Source organism: Schistosoma mansoni, chromosome 3 (genome assembly GCF_000237925.1).
Source record: "Schistosoma mansoni strain Puerto Rico chromosome 3, complete genome".
NCBI lineage: Eukaryota > Metazoa > Platyhelminthes > Trematoda > Strigeidida > Schistosomatidae > Schistosoma > Schistosoma mansoni.
This window is the reverse complement of record NC_031497.1, coordinates 1,535,124-1,552,060: the sequence shown is the minus strand read 5'-3', so window position 1 is coordinate 1,552,060 and position 16,937 is coordinate 1,535,124. Positions and strand designations below refer to the sequence as shown.

Genomic DNA, 16,937 nt, shown 5'->3' with positions numbered 1-16,937 from the left:
ATGCACATATGCCAATTAGAGACTGACCAGTTGCAGTCCTAACACATCGATGGGAATATTCAAACAAACAATATTAAATGAATTTAAACTTCACCCCATCGCACAAGCAAGTGGCTATTAGGACTCAGTGGCCGAGTGGATAACGCGATGGCGTTTGAAGCGAAAGGTACTGGGTTCGAGTTGCAGAGTGAAAATCAACTCTGAGATGCAGATACATCCATTTGACGAGTCCCAAGTAGGACGAAACGAGCTTCTTGGATTCCACTGCTAGCCACTATCTATCTTTGCTTACAATATCTTTCAGTTCTTCAAATTAAGATTTGAACCTAAGTATCAACTTCGATACTTTGTAAAGTTTGAAGGTAGTTTTCACAGTAGACTAATTTCAAGCAAGAAACCTTCCAAAATTCAGGAAGCGCTAGACAACATAATCATTCTGTGTGAGTTTGGTTGAGGGTAAATCTATTTTTAATAAAAATAACAACCTTCCTGTTTAAATAGTTATGTAACAAAAATTACCCACTTAAAGTCTGTCATCACACAGAACTTCGTTTCGTTCAATAGATCGAAAAATCTACTCAATTAATAAAAGTAAAGTAGAATAATAAACTGAGTATACAAACAGAAAAGAGATATTATGTTCAAAATACAAATAATTAGGAAATATATTTAGATAAACAGTAAAATAGAATTGATAGATCACTGAATATCGACCGACACCATATTTGTCTATGCCTTTATTGTTATTTAAATTCTATCAAAGGAATCGCAATGTAGCCAATAGTCTTATTGCCAACCTCAGTCCCCTCATAATTCCAGGTACGTCTTGTTGACAAATGCTAACTAGCACGAAGCCTAGGTCTAACGGGGTTTCCTATCAACTACATCTAACCACATAACAAAATAGTAAAATATTCCTCAATAACGCTTCTGTTATTTTCAAAATTAAAGACAGATAGAATTGTGATCATGAGGAAAAGATATGTATTTCGTTTCCTTTGCATATACTACACGGAAAATGATGATTATCAATTTACAGGAACTTGTTGGAGAACAGTAAAAACCAGGACGAGCATTTCGCCCTATTTGGAATTTGTCAGTTGGGACCCGGTGTTGATGTGTTCCTTAACATCAATAACGGAGATATACAAGTCCTTACACAAAATCGAAACCTTTTCCACGATCTAGCGGCTATCTAGAATTAGTAGCTCAGTGGTTAACTAGTTGGTGTTTGAAATGAAAGGGACCGGGTTGAAACCAAATGTACACATCAACACTGCGATATAGATACTTCCAAATGACAAATAAGGCGAAATGCGCATCTCGGATCCCACTGCTAGTTACATGTAAAAGAGAATATATGAAAGGGATTAGGCCCCTATTTAAAGGAGTTTCCATCACGATTTGATGGAAAACTAGGAAACCATTGAAAAATAGCTTGTTTTCAATGGGACTTATCTAGAATACCTTAAATTTTGTTGCAAAATACTAACTTCTAAAGTATATATTTTTCAAAAGCTTAAGTGGATTCGTGATCTACTGAACAGTTACTGCATTCTATTATGAAAATAATGAGTGGTGTGCACTCATAATGAATCGAACCTAGAACTTTCAATGTTTCTCACATTGGCCTAATGTCATCGATGAATTGTTTGATTCTGAAAAATTGGTTGATTCCACAAGAACCGTGGATCATCCATCTCAAAGCTAATAAATAACGAGTACAAAATCATTATTTAGATAGATGGTTTGATGGTGACTGTTTAATTTAAAGATAACTTACAACATACACAGACATCAAACTGTGCACTAATGAATTTAGTCCCAAATATTAAAAGATATTTGGCCTGCTTTAAAAACAGAAATCTTTGGGTTCAATATCATATGCTACGTAGTTGGAATGAACCTAATAGAAAGTTACAAACCAAAAAGAGAAAACCGCTCAGTGTTCAATATCCCTTCAAATTGATCAACCTAGTATAGAGTGACCATTTCATCTGGAAATCGGTCGATATACTAATTTATTGGGATAATTTCATTTTCACAAAAAGTCCAAGCACTATTACCAATTCAACATTTAACCAGATATTACCATCACTAATAAAAATGGAATTGAGTTTTTCAAAAAAAATTATATAGATTAACAAGAATAGATCAGTCAAGAAGAGAATAACTTTCTTAGAATAGATCTCGAGCATCATGACATATCAACGAATTGCCCACTACTAATACTACTACTTTCGGCAAAGCAAGAGCAGCATATTTACAACTGAAGAACATCTGGAACTCAAAACAATTGTCAACCAACACCAAGATCAGAATTTTCAATACAAATGTCAAGACAGTTCTACTGTATGGGACGGAGACGTGGGGAACTACGAAAGTCATCATCCAGAAGATACTGGTGTTTATTAACAATTGTCTACGCAAGATACTTCGGATCCGTTGGCCAGACACTATCAGCAACATTCTACTGTGGGAGACAACAAACCAGATTCCAGTGGAGGAAGAAATCAGGAACAAGCGCTGGAAGTGGATCGGGCACATTTTAAGGAAATCACCCAACTACATCACAAGACAAGCCCCCACATGGAATCCTGGAGGCCAAAGGAGAAGAGGAAAACCAAAGAACACATTACTCCGAAAAACGGAAACATGAGAAGAATGAACAAAATTTGGATAGAACTAGAAAGGAAGTCCCAGGACAGAGTGGGTTGGAGAATGCCGGTCGGCGGCCTATGCTCCATTGGGAGTAACAGGCGTAAGTAAGTAATACTACTACTTATTGATTGAAAGAAACAAATTTATAAAAACAACAAGGACAAATTACTAAGTACTAACTTCTTATATTAAACACTATACACAATTGTAATTACATTTTTATATAAATAAATAATATACAGAATATGCATATACAAAGAAAAGCAACATGAAAAGTGAATACATTGATGTTAGCTCTCTACATATATACATTGATATATATATATATATATCAATGTATACATATATTCATCTAACTATTTCTGTGTCTAGATACAATTGAGTAGACATAATGTGAGTAGATCTAAATGACAAAACAAACACTACATAGGGACTATCCCAAATATGCTTCAATCACAAGATTACAAATGTTTTTCATCAAAGTCACATTTCAAAGTGTATAATCAGTATGTATGTTTAAAAATAAAGCGAAAGTTCTTTTTATTGAGAGCATGAAAAGGTACTCTCCTTAGTGGTGGTGGCAGCAGTAGTAATAAACATACCAACCATCTGTCTTATTCATAAATACTTGAAAAAAAACAGGAAGGAATAGTGAAGTAAACATATTTCTTTCACTAGAAAAAAAGAGAAGAGTCTACAGTTAAACAGAGCAAAAAAATAAACAAAAGAAAGGAATTGCTATTACTAGGATAAGGCGGCTGCAGTTGAATCAATGTAATTGTTATTCAATTCTGAAGGATGACGATCAGTGAAGAAATAAGAATTGAGTTTTTTACCACTAAATTGTTTCTTCGTTGTAGGTGATGTTGATGATGATGATGATGATGATGATGGTGATATTAACTTTGATGCATTGAATAGATCTGGATTTGGGTCAAGTTTTATTTCGCTATCAGTAGTATTGGTGTTATTATTAGTAGTAGTATTACTATTATTATCATATATTATGGGGCGAATACCAATAGGTAGGCCTACATGGCATAATTGCAATGCAGCTTTATGAAGTTTTGTCATAAATTCTTCAATAGCTGGAAAAAAAATTAGAATTGAACAATAATAAGAGAGAATATAAAAGAATTTTATTTGCACAATTCAATTTACTTTGGAAATATTTTATTTAATCAAAGGTTAAATAAGGATCGTTTTAAAAGAGATGAAACCAATAAATTTGTTAAAAATACTGTGGTGTGGTCTACTTATATCCATATAAGTAGTATATGGTGAGGGTCAGGCATAGAATGTATTTCGGCAGAAGTGAACGGTTGCTCAACTTCGTGGATTGGTTGGAGTTAGACATAAACACCAAGGGATGCCGGCTCAGTGGTCTTTCGGTTAAGTGCTCTGGCGTGAGACCGGTAGGTCCTGGGTTCGAATCCCGCGAGGCGAGGTCGTGAATGCGCACTGCTGAGGAGTCCCACAATAAGACGAGACGACCGTCCAGTGCTTCAAGGTTTTCCCTGGCGGTCTAGCTTTAATTGACTCACACTTTCGAATATGAAAATACTAAACCTCCACAAAAAACCCCTTCAGTTAAGATTGAGACAATTGATTGTCATTTTGCAAATTAATTGTTGACTGTATGGTTATCAGAATGTAGTGAGATAGTCTGTAATTTGTGCTAAAATACATTTGATTGTCCCCACCCGTGTTCTGTTCACTACAATACTACCGAAGAATCTCAGAGTAGTTTATATATTTTATAACAAATATTACAGTTATTTGATTTTTTTTCTTTAATTTGCACAAAACATGGCATCAGTCCATAAAGTCACTAACTTTTGGTCTGAACCATGTTGGTAGACGCAGACTTGTTGGTTGGGGTCCGCGTGACTATTGTAACCAATGGTTGGAGACTTTAAGTGACATGGCTCAGAATCGATCACAATGGCGTAGGTGTATACACTCTTTATCTTCCCTTAAACCATGAGATTAAAATTACTTTATACCTTTCTTAGTACTAAGTAGCTACTCCTATGAATTCGATATTTATCTTGTTGTGCTAATGAGATATGGCAACTTCAACCAATGCATATATGTGCCTGGTTCTACAATGTATATGACTGACTGACTGCACAGATTTCAAGAACCATTAACGTATCGTAACCGATTATGTATCTTGGATAATTGAAATGATCAACAGGTTTAACTGTCTTACTTTTAATAATTAGATTAATTATTGGTGCAGACCATTTCCAATGTAATAATCTTCATTTGAAACATTTTCGCACTATCAAAATATTTAAAAGGTTCTGAATTTATTCAACCTCTTCAGCTAACATGACTATGCTCCCTATCTATTCTAAGACACTGAGAGTGTCACTGAGTAGGAGATCAATGACAGAAGATGTGAGACAATGCTAATATCACCTCTAAGAGTATATGTATGATAAAATCAAGTAAACATGTTAGAAGTGAGCAAATGACGTAGGCGATCCAAAATACACTTCCTCACCTACTCTATCTAACCATAAATGTTAGGTAAGTTCGTATAAATTATTTGCATAACCTTGTAGAAAGACACACAGTCATAAGATTTAATGTCCACCGGTTAATACCATTGAGTTAAGGGACAAGATTACAGTCAGATGTCGGTAAGTATTATAAGGATTTAAAGAAGAGTGAAACTTAGATCTATATATTAACAACTAGATCATGAAATCTGCACGGCTATCTGAGGGGCTTGTTACTAAAACTAATACTTAAGAATTATATTAGTCAAACTGATTTCTCTATATTTATTATAAACGGATCAGTGATTGTGATCAAGCACATAGAATAATGTATATCTCCTAGTCTCGTCTAACATATTAGTCAACCATTCTGATACTGTTTGACCATCATCCATATATCTATGTCTTTCAAGATCTTCTAGTCCTATTGATACAGATAACGTAAAAACGACTGTCTATTGTGATCCAGATCAAAAATGCGTGTCCTGATTACAAACATTCTGCTACATCTACACTCTTGGAAGACAAAGGGTGACGAACAATATATACGTACAAAACAAACTGTCAGCTGATAATATGAATAGTCAAATAAAAGCATATACAAAATGAAATGGACAAATAAACATACCTCTGACAGAAAATAATTTTATTGGCGATCCATTAATCGGAAGACAGGGATCATCATAATAAATTAAATAGTAATTCAGTCCATTCTATTTAAGTTAAAAAAACACCGTAGTAAATTTCAACAGAAACAAAGCAAGTGATTTTTATTTTATTTATTTAAATACATACATATTGGTACAAAGGGGCACCAGATACATATGCGCCACACAAAACAATGAGGATGGGAAGAGAAAGGGAGAAGATGCGTATATATAAAGGAAAAAAGAATGAAAAAAAAGAAGAGTAATGATGAGGGAACTGAAATAAACAACCGGAAGACTCTTTCGGTTAAGAAAGTTAGAACCACTCTTTATGAAGAAAGTAAAAGAAGGTTACAGAAGGATCGCCACTGACCCCAAATGCCCTGGTACAGCCTCTCCAAATACTCTCATATGGCCACGTGTATATAGCCTCTAACAGGGAAGTCTTATTCACTGCCTTCTCTCACCGGGGGTGTTGTTCACGAAAGTGAGAGGACGAATGTCCGGTGTTTTAACCGGGTTGGTGAACACGGCGAATCCATCTAGGGGAGTTGGAAAACCCTGATTCAAAACCAATGGTGCACATTTGATCCAGTATCCGGAGGGAACAAATGGCGTATGAACCAATTGTTGGTCATCGGCTACCATGGGATTGCATCTCCTCACGATGCTCCACTGCCTTGTGGATCAGACTTTCAGGTCAAAAGCTCGGGGTGTGGCCCCCTAAGAAAACCACCTGCTTCGGTCTGGGCACCCGGGTAGTATCACAGCCCACAAATAAATAAATGAAATGACGATTTCTACTGACAAAGCAAGTGAAGTAACTTACAAGAAAGATATTAAAGAAATATATTCACTTAATAGTTATTTTACGCAACAATCGTATAATATTAACCATAGTTTATCATAGTCATTTAATTACATGCTTGAAGCACTCTTTGTTTTGACTATCAGATTAATTTGAATAAAAATACTTAAAATCAACCGTTGGGCTTAATGGTCAAAAGCACTCCACTTTTAACCGCTAGGTCCAAAGCTCATAAACTGCCCCCGCATACTTCGGTTCCGAAAGCCTTCACATAAACTGAAGTGTGAGTGAAAACTAAATATATAAACCTTTACTCGGTAGGTGGAGTTAACCAAAGATAAGTATAATTTAGATATTGAGCTATACATATATAATACAAGTAACTAAATGGTACTTACTTGGTTGAATTCTCCATGTGACTCAATTAACATTTCAGAATGATATTCATGAACTTGAACAAGACCCCGTTTCTTTATGTTTTCCCACGAAGACTTTACAGAAGAAATATCAGAAGATTGGGTACATTTTTCTTTGAAATCTGCTGAGCATCGAGAAATTAGATAGGCATAGCGTCTAGTAGAAATGTTCTTAGTTGTATTGTCTTGAGATAAAGGAATCGATTCTGAAGAATTATCTTTATGAGATGCAAGTGATTTCTCCGTATTCAAGGAAAATTCAGTAGGTTGAATCCACCAACGTCGTACGTAAACATATTCTCGATCGACCATAGGAAATGGAAAACGTACAACCCAACGAATAATATCTAAATCTTTAATATGTGTATCGTTATTCGGTGTAATACAATGCAATTCTACAATCTTATCATCCCATTTTCGTCGATAGTCTAGATTGAGTTGTACTTCTAAAAATGATGAAGCTGATATATCACGAAATTGTCCGCAAACTATTAAACAAGCATAAAATAGAACGAAGACTAAGGATGAATTTTTAGCATGTAAAGCTGTGTGTAGGTAAATGTAGAATCCACACTTAAAATGTACAGTGTTCTCGAGTATACACATACATACAGACACAAGACAGAATATAGTACAGATTGATATTAAATTTTCAAGAAGATAAACCCACCAAAAAAATAGTTTTAATTCTAAGCATAAATTATTGGATTATGAAAGATTGAACTTACGAAACAGTCATTAGTATATTGCCCAGGTAGAATAATAGACAGACATCCCATACATAACTCCGCCTGGAGCCTGTCGTTCCCGAACCCGGATAAACGAGGAGGGTTAAGTAAAAGGTCAACAACCTCATGCCATAGGAAATAACTTTGCTAAAAAGAACGCTAACCAGAATAAACATTTTAAACTATTTAAACTCTGTCCTGGTAGTTGAAGGGTCTTCATTATGAAGAATTATGATACCTTATGATAAAAGCCGAAATTCTAAGGAAGTCATGGGACCGATGCTCCTCCTAACAACCACAGCAACAACTGATATACGCACATGGAATATCCGGATAATGTGGGAGACCAGGAGGAGGGAGAGATGCTGCTGTACTCTGGTGACGAACAAGAAGATGCCTCACACACTCAAGGAGTTGCCCTGATGCTGTCCAAGGAAGGATGTAAAGCACTTATAGGATGAAAATCTCATGGGTCCAGAATCGTCAAAGCATACTTCAAAAAAGGAGGGAATCACAATGATTGTAGTCCAACGTTATGCATCCACCAATGAGTTGAAAAAACTAAGATAAGAAACAAGGCCGCTCATTATAATAATAACTTACAGATTGAAAATGTAAAACTCTCAACCATAGATAATTTACGCTAGTTTATGGTGAAAGTGTGTCATTTAGGCACTTTTATTGAGATTCATAGATTGTGATATATTTTGCGTTATGGCACCTTAATAGTATGATCATTTATACTATGTATCTGAACGATGAAATAGTACATATTTTACCCCTTACTCCACTTTTTTCTTGTTGTTCTAGATGAATACTTTGAAAACCAAGTGTATGTAACTTATAGATCGTTGGTACAATTGGGTATCAAAATAAACATGAACTACACAAAATATTTAGTGAGAATCTGAAGAAATAGGGGAAGGAAGGGGAGTCTAATCAAAAACAAATAAACTAAACAGAACAAGTGAACGAGACTAGTATGAAGTAGCGGTTTTTTTATCTAAACATAAATTTAAGATACAAATGAGTGCCAGGATAAATATGCATTACATAAATGAGACAATGAAATGGTAAACAGATTAGATAGAGGTGTTGCGACTTTAAGCCGGTTAAATATAACGTGACTTATTCGCCAATCACAGTACGACTTATACATCTTAGCACTGTGCCAAATCAATAACGTTCGACCGGTATGAGCAGCCTAGCGTTCTTATTGGTCCTTTGTCCTCCTAGCCCTGTCAGTTGAGTCCAGAACACCAATACAAGCTTCCACCATACAGATCATTTATTTAAAACATACCTGGTTTATAAATCAGCCAAATAGATCACATCACACCATAAAATAGGAAATAACATCTATACAAGATCAAGCCGGAAAGTGGCTGTAATTGTGGGAGACGGTAATTAATAAACTGAACATAACTTGACAACAGTAAATCGTATAATAATAGCATATAGGTCAAAACAAAGTTTGTAATAAGAGGAGCATAGATATACATAAGCTAGTTACAATAAGAATATACGTATAATATTGGTCCATAAATAGTTTTCAGAAGTTACCTATAATTGGCATGTAGTCGGTGAAACCGATATGTAACACTAAAAAAACTATCAACTTTGTATTTTATATAATGAATGCCCGGTTTCAGACAAATGCAAATCTTCTGCACAGTGAGCAATTAACTGTACTAGACAAAACAATTACGACAAAATGAAAATCATTAATGTTTAAGTTACACTTAGATATTTATGAACATAGTAAAAATCTCCGATTTCATCGAATGAATCATCTGTATTAACTAAATAATTATGAACTTCTGGCTATCTTTTCTGATCTGTGTTTGTAAAATGTGGTTAAATATATTGAGATAATCTCTACACAACTTCCGAACTGAATTTCATCGCTTTCTGGTATTGCAATTAGTCATAAATTAGCATAGAGTCTGGCATAAATGCACAGTAACTCAATTTCACATACTAAATGTAACATGGTAAGATGGAATTAACAAGCGGAATAGTAAAAGGGTAGAAACAGTAGTAGTATCAATCAAGATAAGAAAGATGAAACGTCTCATTAATTGATCTATTTTTGTCTAGTATCCTGTGCCCAATCTCACAATGGGTCAGTCCATTGTTTCATGATACGCGAGTAATGCTCCGAAGACACGTGTGATAGAAAGCGTGTAGCCTATATATGTCTTATATCTTCGTAGGTTATGTTTCACAGACATTCAGTAATGCAAAGTGAACTCCTGAGCAGTATACTCGCTTATTTAATGGGAAAATAGACATCTCGCCAACACTAAGTGACGTAGGTTTGCGAAAAATAATCGAGATTCCCAAATCAATACCGAGATTTCACCACACATCAACCTACCAAGGCTGATGAGGCCTTTGAAATAAATGAAGTGGAGAAGGAGCTCAACTAATTTATTCCCTGTGACTAGTCCATGAATTGATAACAACTAGTTACTGAGTGAACGTTTCTCATTTAGAAGGAGAGAAATGCGTCATGAATATACGTGTATTGTTACTTAAGGCGTTCAGTAAATTCTGAATTTTGTTGACGTTTTTTACTAAACAAACCATACTATCTACGTATTCCAAGTCCATAGGTGAGTTTCCTGATAGACATATAATCGAGGTTAAACTAAAGTAGTATTATCGATAAAAGAATTTCCATGACAAAGTTAAAGAAAAGTGAAGAAAGTGAGCAACCGTGACGAACACCATTTCAGTAGGCCAACTTTGATGACAGTTAGTCGTAAGCCCAACCATGACCATCGGTGTTCAAGTGAAGACTAATTAGGTTTACGTATCTTTCGCGACACCTTCTGATATTTAAATAACGAATACTGTTAGCCCCTGTAAGCAAAAATTAATTAAAAACTTGCCAGTAAAATACCGAATTAAAACATGTAAAATATATTCTAAGTCACTCACCTCGGTACTCGTACTTGGCATTTGGTTTTGGGGGATTACGTTCACCATTGACTTGAGGTACCGTCAGTCGTCTACGCCAAACGTGCATACTTGTTCGATCATAAACAAGTTCCCACGACTCATCAACAAAACCCGTACCATCTGGCTGAATATTTAAATCCATAAACAACGACGAAAGGGACGCACTGAAGTGATCTTCATTTGAAATTTCATCTACATGAGGATCTGGATCACAAGCAGATATACAAGAATCATCAACAATAACTGGCTCCGTAGTAGGATGTGAAAACATTGATATCCGATTTAAATATGTTTTACGTAACTCTCGTATCATTAAAGTCAGTGGTGGATCCCATGATTCACAGTGCTCGTTTCTTGTACGATCTTCAACTGGTGAACAGGTATCCTCTTCAATAGTATTATTTTCCACAACAACAAATGAACTACTTTTGTTGGAATTATTTGAATCACCATTTACTGAAAAACTTTTTAAAGTGCTAAAGATAAAACAGGAGTGAGAATAGTCAATAGCTTTACTTACGTTAAAACCTCTTCATCAGTAATTTTATCTTGAGCGAATGAAATTAAAGACCCTCCAAGTAAAACTTTTTGAGTTATAAACAATCGAGAATCTGTGTTTATATTTGAGTGTAGGCTAAAATATTTTTCACGTAACCGACGGAAGATTAATGTTCCTGAGTGACGACACAAAAACAGATTAGCTAGTAATGTTCGATGAGTGGATGACAGGAATCTCAAGAATGTGGAATCAGGTTGACAACATGCTTTTTCTATCTGAGACGAAAAGTTTAGGGCGAGAGAATGGAGTTGAACGGAAATAGGAGATTGTAAAACATGTTTCTGTAATTCAAAAGTAGAAAAGTATTATATAAAAAACTAAATACTGAACAATAGGCTTTTATAATGAAGAAAACTGAATAATTTCTAAATTATACATAGAAATGGAGGATAGATGGATTAGCGATTTAAGTACTTAGCATTCGATTCTTAATGAAGAAGCCACACAGATACCGACCCGGTACCGTTGCCCTTCGAGAGATCCGTCGTTACCAGAAGAGCACCGAACTTCTGATTCGTAAACTTCCATTCCAGCGTTTGGTCCGAGAAATCGCTCAAGACTTCAAGACCGATCTACGATTCCAGAGCTCAGCCGTATCTGCTCTTCAGGAAGCTAGCGAAGCCTACTTAGTTGGACTGTTCGAAGACATCAACTTATGCGCAATCCATGCTAAACGCGTCACCATCATGCCGAAGGATATCCAACTGGCTCGACGTATCCGCTGTGAACGAGCCTAAATATTGTATAAAGAGAGGGAACTCTGTAGTAAAGTGCTTCCCTCACACTTTGTGCCTTTTCTCTGGTCTTCAAGTCGCGGAGTAGTTCTAGCTTTGGGGGGTACGGAACTAGCTTAGGGAAGCGAATATAGCGTTCACAATCGGCCAGACGTAACACTTAATTAACAAGATGAACACTGTCTCACCTACTTTAGTTTGAGCAGCCGAAGAACATTTTATGACACCAGACATAGAACATTTGGCATAAACAAAAGTTAACAGACATGTACTTAGTAAATCAGCTACATCATTACAAAGAGAAACCACAATAATCAAGACCTGATCAGTGTCCAGAAAGACCTAAAATGAAAATAGCAATTAACCTTGAAACAATAGTTATTCGACAGGATAACAGGATAGGGCTTATGCAACCGATTTCTCCGTGTCTTTTCTCGTAGATAAGTCATAAGTGAAAAAAGACTACGAATTATGAAGAGATATCTTTTGATAAAGTTACTGTTGGAGATGCGAAATCCTCGAATACGATTTATGAAGAGATGAATTTACGGTCAATTCCCAACCAATTTTCGTTACATTGTTTTATGGAATTTCGATGCACTTTCACTATGATCTGTGTTTACTTACAATTAGTCAGTTCACAAATTATAATCACTGTGATCTATATATAAGCGATAAATTTAAACGTATCTTTAATTTTACTTAAGTCGTTTTCAAAGCTGTGACGAAACTGGACTTCTTACTTTAGTCAGTGAAGCGGAGAAAAGGAAAAAAGTAGTCTTGTCTACTCTATTGAAGTTGAAGTTTCAAAATAGTAGTTTAGCGCATAAACATATCGCCATTCAATTCAAAATAAAACAAATTTAAGTCACCGGGCAGAAGCTCTACAAGAACAAAAAACGCATCTCGAAAGCCATGTAAACATCCAACTATCCATCTTTGAGTTTTGCTTATTAGAAAAAGAACCATATTATATAGAACGGTTATGAATTTCATTCACTGGTTGAAAAAAGGTAACTTCGATCTCTGATGCATAAGCAAACTGGTGAATATGATCAAACTTAGTAATTAAGAGCAAGTTTGCTTACTCGCTACTCAGCTACATATCTGTCAGTTCGTCAAAGACACCGTAAGACCTGGAATACATATGTATTAGTTCAATTTCTCATACCACACCTCAACATAACAATAAAGATAATTTAAGAAAGAACCAGAAGTCGGAATGAAAGAAAATAATATCAGATGGCGTATCAGAAAACAAACATCCAGGATTACTTTATAAGGAGTGGGTTAAATCGAAAGGGATTGAAGAAATGTAATCAGAAACAAATAAATGAATAGGGTTAAGGGAATAGGAATAGATTGTAGTAAGAGAAGCAAAACGGATCTAAAAAGTGAAATCACGATGAACTATTTCAACTAAATGTCACTCATACCATTATTAAAGAGATAAAATGAAAACCATAACAGAACCGTCACTGGCATTTTGTTTTGAGTCATGTCGGATAACATCTATAGCCACTGAGTTGCACCACCTCTAGGACACCAACCAGGGAGTCGTGAAGGACCAACAGAAACCGGTCCTGTACAGCTTTCATTCATACCACGAGATCACATCATACATTGACCACCTCACAGCTTTTTCCAATCAGTCCCAGCGTCGGCTTATACCCACGATGTGTAAGCCGCTAGCCTGATACCTTACGTTTGAGATAACGGTTCGCAGCGGGTTACATCCCCGACTGTTGTCATCTCTCGAAGACATTATTACAAGTCCACTCACAATGCTCTTCAACACGTTCTGTCCCTACACTCAACTTCTTAAGGATTGGAAAGATGCTGTTGTTAGCCCTACATTTGAAGACGGTCAGAGATATCGCATCTAACTACAGAGCTGTTAATCTAACCAGCATATTAGGTAAGTTACTTGAAAAGATAATTCAAGCTGAGTTACTAAGTCACCTAGAATTATACAACCTGCTAACTCCTGAGAAACTGAGTTCCGGAATACGTATTCATGTTTAACCAACTTACTAAGCACCATGAGCTTTCACATATATAAAAAAGTGCCCTACGTTCCTACCATAACTTTGATTGGTGAAAGCGCATGTCAGTGCACATAAATGGGATCATTGTGAAGATACTTTTATAATAACTATTCTATCAACTTCACACACAATTAAAACACTCAACAATTGCACAAAACCGTCTTACAAGGACACCCATGTGTTCTCCCCACAGATTCACAGGGCGCGCCTACTCGTTCAATTCATATCACCCACTTAGAAACAAATTGTACATCTACGTAGTTTAGTATAACTTTATTTTATTTTCCTATACAAACCCTTTACTTTCAAAACTCCTGTAAAAATGTGGAAACGTACTGAAGACCAACAGTTTCGATAAGTGGGGTTTCGGGCATTTTTTATTCACATCTCAATACAAAAATCATTGTCGACAGGATGCTGAAGGCTTACAATAGTCGAAATAAAAAACGAAAATTATTGGTTAAGGATTATTTCCAATGATTCATAACTTTTGATACTATTAGTTTTACGTGAAGTTCGTTCTTTCATCTTTCAGTCTCTTCCCACATAACCCCAGTACACAACGTACCTTCAAGCTAGATCTAAACCAACGATAGTCTAAAAGTTACTCATGTATTATCTTCTTCTATAATCCTTATGTATTGACGCAGTCTATACAAAGTGTCATAGAGTGCATGGTATATACTCGATAGTTGGTTTACAATGAGAATAAATAGTGACTGATGAACATACCAAGTAACAGAAATAACCAAGTTCATTCAGTATCGCTGAAATTGCCGTGACTAAAGTGATCCATTTCATCCCATCTTATGTGTAGGAAAAACTAAATTATCTGTTGTTACTTTGAGAAGCGACTGCGTTTTAGGAGGTATAACATATAAAAAAGCTTTTCTCAAGTAACCAGTCGTAATATCTGCCTCATTTTAGTTTTCATACAACATGATGGACATATTTATACTGCTTATTATCTCGCGTATCATCCGTCACTTCATAATCTCACAACTAAGATAGGATAAATATTATGTGCCATATCAAGTTTCGTGATGTGTTTGCAACTCGCTAAATGTATCGATACTTTTACTCTACAAGATCAAGTGAAGATAGTGAGCCCTGAACTAGATTGCATTATTCCAGAATCCTTTGCTATTTCATGGTAACGGATTATTAAGCAAACACTCCTAAAAGACGAGCATTCAATTACCATAGTTACTATTATCCTTTTTATGGCACAATATTATGGCCAAATGTACAGCAACTATATCGTTTGGTCCAAAGAGCTGAAGACAATAATGAGTCGGTCAGTGATGTTACAGCATCCTATTACTGTGATATGCAGACTCTCACAAGTCCGCCAGAAAACAGCCCATCAAGGGTCTCATGTACATTTACGAACACCTGAGTTTTCTCTTTCTTCATAATTAAAGTCACGGAGAACTTTAAAATCCAGTTTGTTTGATTCCTGTGCGAGTACATAGGAAAATTCCTTTATATATTTTCTTCCATGAACATTCTCTTGATCTCCCTTATGTATCATTTATTCGATTGTTGTCTGCTTTGTAGTATGTATTGCCTCTTTTGGTTTGTTAGAGATTATTGTCACCACCCGGCTTACAATTTCTGGGTTGAAGTCAACTCTTTAATGTTGCTGTTACAATAATAGGCCTAACACCAAAATGGAAGATTTTTCATGATCTATAAGATCTTATGTCAAAGTCACATCATGGTCTACACCGACACGTTCTACGGGACAATCAGCAACATAACGTTTAACACTTCTGAAAAACACATTTTGGCTGGGTTGTGAGTTATATGGTCGATACAAAAACAAAATTGAGCACCAAGTGCCCACGCCTACATGACCGAGCCATACCATTTCGATTCTTTGTTGTCGCGTTCCGCCATTGTTCATCTTGTCTTGGTGTTACATATTGAACGTAAATCTTCTCAGTTATTATACTCTCGCCTTCAAATATCCTGTGGTTAGGAACCAATACTACTACACTACATTCCCACCAGAATCAACGTGACGTTGGTTCGATACCAAATCCGGTGGGGTTATCACACGCCAGAGGTTATCAGAAGAATAATAAAGATCCTCCGCGTACTGACAAACTGAAAGATAAAAAAAATAAGGCAACAGCAACTAACCGGGAAATACTTCTTATAGTTTCAAAACTATTTGGTTTAATTTTCAACACATTTAAAATGAAAATGCATGTGAATATTATTTAACCATTGATATGAATGGGATTATCATGAGAAAGATTGATTTAGTATAAAGATATTTTAACATGTCACATCAAGATGCATAGTAATGACTGTTTGTAAAGAGCTCGACTTATGGGGAGTACAAGGATTTTGTGCTGATAAATCGAAAGACAATCAATATTGCATCAATGTTGATATTGGTATGAACTTTTGTTTAAATCAGAAAGGTAGTTAACGTTTGTGTCGGTATGCTGTCCATATAAGTTGACTTCCAATTGCATTTCACGGGGAGGAAAAATTCCATCTAGTGTCTCAGTCAGTTCGTTAATTTGGATACGGCCATTGAATCTGGTGAGGGAGTATTGTGGGGGTGATGATATGTCACTGAGACCAAGCCGAATCATCTGGCAATTGAATCAGGGAATGACGAACAGTATACTGATCCTCGTCAGGGTTGAGGACAACCAACATGAATCTTTTAACTGCACGTCACTGACTGGCCCATGCAATGGTGGTCGCACTCTCTTCTTGCACCTACTCTTACTAACATATTTCCGTAACAACGTCGTTTGTTCTGTACGGTCATCAAGATAACCATAATACTTGTATATATCGAATGGATAGTCAGTGTTAGGTAACAAGCGTAAGGTA

The 16,937-nt window shown here is 35.9% G+C and overlaps 1 protein-coding gene across 2 annotated transcripts; it reads right to left on the bottom strand.

Moving 5' to 3' along the window:
• Positions 1–2,828: 2,828 nt before the first annotated feature.
• Smp_066330.2 (hypothetical protein) lies at positions 2,829–14,452 on the bottom strand (the record flags this gene model as incomplete). 2 transcript variants are annotated; one of them, XM_018798852.1, is made up of 6 exons in its annotated part: positions 2,829–3,749; positions 5,800–5,884; positions 7,025–7,530; positions 10,717–11,213; positions 11,258–11,577; positions 14,426–14,452. In XM_018798852.1, 6 exons carry the CDS (start codon positions 14,450–14,452, stop codon positions 3,406–3,408), a joined length of 1,779 nt encoding a protein of 592 aa, XP_018650700.1. The 2 variants fall into 2 exon arrangements, with proteins under 2 accessions (XP_018650700.1, XP_018650701.1); XM_018798854.1 differs by lacking the exon at positions 14,426–14,452 and adding an exon at positions 14,245–14,301 and having other exon boundaries at positions 3,406–3,749.
• Positions 14,453–16,937: the final 2,485 nt, after the last annotated feature.